This window comes from Hesperophylax consimilis, chromosome 10, assembly GCF_061612785.1.
Source record: "Hesperophylax consimilis isolate HC1 chromosome 10, BYU_Hcon_1.0, whole genome shotgun sequence".
Lineage (NCBI taxonomy): Eukaryota > Metazoa > Arthropoda > Insecta > Trichoptera > Limnephilidae > Hesperophylax > Hesperophylax consimilis.
In genome coordinates, this window is record NC_142845.1 from 30189185 (window position 1) to 30193459 (window position 4275).

Genomic DNA, 4275 nt, shown 5'->3' on the forward strand with positions numbered 1-4275 from the left:
TTTAGAGCTTATTATCGTACGACATTGCGTATTGGTCTAAACAATATTCGAAAGGAACTATAAGGCTCAAGAATTGTATGCAAAATTAACCTCTAAAGTTATATTATTTAAAGCCCATTATTGAATGATGTTGTTTGCTAGCACAAGGCTGGTTTGTTTGTATTGGTCCATTTGAAGCTAGCTTCAGGTTAGTTTTCTGAAACACTTAATGACTTGTAACTGGCTAACAGATAATATTAAATATTACCGTTATTCAATGTTCGTATATCACGAATCAGTTGACAGGTTGATTTGTTTTTGCGTTTTATTAGCTTTATTACGAAGTAGATTTAATAAAATCTTTCAGCTTTGCGAAATGGATTTTAAATACGGTAAGCTATTACATATTTCTAAATAGGTAATAACCTTAATTGTAAAATATAGAATTAATATAATAAATATAATATTAACAATTTTAATCTATGCTTATCAAATGAGTACAGAATAATTACCGTATTTTATTATATAGGTCATGATTTTTTTCTTTCTTTTTTGAGAACCCAAGCAGTAAAATTATTTTGAATAATAGATATATATTATGTATTAACAAAATTCAAAAAAGCTAACCTAACAACTTGTGGTAAAAATGTCAAATCAAACTAAAGCCATATTCCTATACTAAAATATGCATTTAAAAGCATGTTTTGTTTTCAAACAGTTGTTTCTTAAAATAATTAAGTTAAAACGAAGTTTTACACGTCGGATAATCACCCATTAATTTGTTCATATTCAAATTAAACAAATTCCTTTGTGGAAATAAAATTTGCAAAAACAGAAAACTGCAGGTACATATATGTATGTTTCAATGTGTTTGTTCTTGATATTTTATAGATGTTCCAAGAACCAGTGATTTACGTACATCAATAAACAGTACTGACGACATGATCTCGTCTTCACCCTTTTCGCTAATTTCCAAAGGACAAAGTTTAATCATCAGCAATATGCAGAGCATACTGGGCGAAGAAATTAACCATGAAACTTCCTCAGATTCAGGTAATATTCACTGATAATAATCTGAAATATTACAGAGCTACCTTAGCTTATAGTAAATTGTTATAGGTAATATCAGAAATGCTGCTAATTAAATATTCCGTTGCAAATGCTTAATTAGTCTGTTGTTTTGTTATTATATTAGGTTAGGTTTCATATTTGTGCACATGACTTACTTACTACATTGAGATATTATTATTGGATAAATATATAATATATTTTTTATTTTTTATATATTCAATAATATTGTTATTGGGTTTATAAAAACAGTTTATTTTTAAACAAGTTCTGCTGTGTAATTATTATTACGCGTGACAGCTGTTTCGTCCTCTGAAGGCATTATCAGTTTGATAATGCCTTCGACAGTTTGATAATGCCTTCAGAGGGCGAAACAGCTGTCACGCGTAATAATAATTACACAGCAGAACTTGTTTGAAAATAAACTGTTTTTATAAACCCAATAACAATATTATTGAATATATAAAAAATAAAAAATAAAATGGAGTTCTACAAATTAAACTTAATAACAATAAATATATAATATATTATGCTTTATTTTAGAAACCAAAACTGAAGTAATGTTAGAAAGGAGTCCGCCGACGTCCGAAGATGATTCACTATACAAACCGAACAACGTTACTTCTTCGATAGAATCAGGTATCTACAGAAAACATGTTTAATACTCTTGAAACAATCAATACGTAACATATAATTTGATTATTATATGGTCAGAGGTGCGGCCCAGAAAGCCGAAGGTCCGGTGCGAGTCCCAGATGTGACCGTATCTTTTCTGTTTCAGATTTTAGATTGAGTGATGCTAATATTGTCTTCATTTAATTAAATAATTTAATTTAATTATAATTATTTTAAAAGCAATAATTATTCGCCTGAAACACTCATCCACATTGAAAAATCTCCTGATAAAAGATACTTTATTTATTTATTTATTTATTTAAACGCCCATAGGGCTTTTACAGATAATAATGTACATCTTTATTTATTTATATATTTTTTTAATTATACAGATCTTATATCTTATATGATAAATATATGTTATACAAAATAATATAAGAAAATATCCGAGTTAACAAAATATAGGTACAAATAATTGAGATTTACATAACGCCAACGGGACTCGAACCCGTGTCCCCTCGATTTCCGGTCGACAGCTCTGACCACTGAGCTATGGCGGCTTATCGCTTATCCGCGAAATAATTCAATATATACTAGTGTTTCATTCAACAATGACTGCTTTCTTATAATTTGAGGTTTTACTAATTAAGTTTAAAGAAAGCTAAATAATGTATTGTTACTTTTTAGATATGAAAATTTCCAACGCCGATGATGAGCAACATCATTTAGAGAAGCAGGAGGCAATCGAAGTGTCATCGACTACAACTCGAAGCACTATTTCTACTAGTAAATGAGCACGAGTGCATGACCGTAAAAACTCATGTCCATATTGTACTAAACTGGTAACGAACATACCTTCAATTTCAACCTTTGATTTAGCGTTTGACCCTGTGCATTTTGATGTTTTTATTAAAGCCGTACAAATAAATAGTGGTTACGATGAAATTACAGGTTCTGTAAAAATTCCTAGCATGCCTCAACGACTTTGTACAATCTTTTATAGCCGTACAAAGTCGTTGAGACATGCTAGGAATTTTTACAGAACCTGTAATTTCATCGTAACCACTATTTATTTGTACGGCTTTAATAAAAACATCAAAATGCACAGGGTCAAACGCTAAATCAAAGGTTGAAATTGAAGGTTTCTGTTCTTTAATAACTATATACACCTTGGCTAAATCCCTCATCTTCGATGTTATATGTGTATTCAAATGGTGTTCCGTGTGATTACTTAATAATAAAGACCCATATGAACATATTAATGGGTCAGACATTGCTATTTTTGCAATATTATCATTTTTAAATACATGAAATATTTGAGTTTCTTAGAGATTCTGAAATTTCAGAATTGTCTGGGCATAATAATATAGAAGATGATTTTAGTACTCTAACACGATTATGTGGATTTTTCTCAGGTAACGTACTTTTTGTACATTTTAAAGATAATTACCTCTGTTTCTAAAGGATGAGTTGAATTTGCATTTTCTGGCTGTTCTGAAGGATGAGTTGAATTTGCATTTATTGTAGTGTCTGTAAAAGTTGGTTTTCTAAATATTTCAAAAGTATGTTTATTATTATTCTTTCCAATTGTTAGATCTAAAAAAAATATTTTAGCTTTGATCTCATGTTCGACTGTGAAGCAGATTTTATTATTAACAGTGTTGGTCCAATTAATAAAGATATCTAATTGACGGTTGGTGCCTTTCCAACATATTCAGATATCGTCTACATATCTGACATAGTATATTATATATTTAGCTAAGGGAGACTTAAGAATAATATTTTCAATATGATCCATAAATATCTCCGCTAGAAGTGGGCTTAAAGGGGATCCCATGGGAAGTCCGTCCAATTGCTCAAAATATGTATCATTAAAAAGAAAATAATTTGTTTGTATGCAAATTTTTATGAGCTGGAATAACTCTTTTCTTATTATTGGGTTGACATTAGATTTTTCTAGGATATTTTCAATTATTTTAAGGCATTCTTTAATGGGGATGTTGTTAAATAAGGATTTTACTAAATAAGGAAAATTAATTAGTTGAAAATGAATGCAATTTTTTTTTTAAGTGTGATTTATTTCTCTATTTTGTTAAACTCTGATAATGTCAGTTTGGTATGACGTTTTCCATATTATTTTAAACTGAAATTATGTAAAAATCATTAATTAATTATTTTTTAAGTATGTTTTATTTCAATCGATTTTGCTATTATATATTTTGTTAATATCTGATAATGTCAGTTTGGTATGACGTTTTCCATATTATTTTAAACTGAAATTATGTAAAAATCATTACTTCATTATTTTTTAAGTATGTTTTGTTTCTCTCGATTTTGCTATTATATATTTTGTTAAACTCTGATAATGGCAGTTTTGTATAACGTATTGTATATTTTTTAAACTGCAATTATGTAAAAATCATTACTTAATTAGTTTTAAAGTTTGTTTTAGTTCTGTTGAATTTCCTAATGAAAGTTTTTAAAAATGTCTGAAAATAAATAAATTAAAATGTGAATTTTTTCAAATTTGTTTTTATTTTACCAAACAATGAATTTGTGCAAAATTTTATTAAAACACAAGACTTGTTCAATATGTGGCTATGGTAGATTATA

At 28.3% G+C, this 4275-nt stretch overlaps 1 protein-coding gene across 1 annotated transcript; it reads left to right on the forward strand.

Moving 5' to 3' along the window:
- The first annotated feature begins 333 nt into the window (after positions 1–333).
- On the forward strand, positions 334–2561 carry LOC149420598 (uncharacterized). Its single transcript, XM_089636230.1, has 4 exons — positions 334–371; positions 871–1032; positions 1591–1686; positions 2350–2561. Exons 1-4 carry the CDS (start codon positions 356–358, stop codon positions 2454–2456), a joined length of 381 nt encoding a protein of 126 aa, XP_089492356.1. The 5' UTR covers positions 334–355; the 3' UTR covers positions 2457–2561.
- Positions 2562–4275: the final 1714 nt, after the last annotated feature.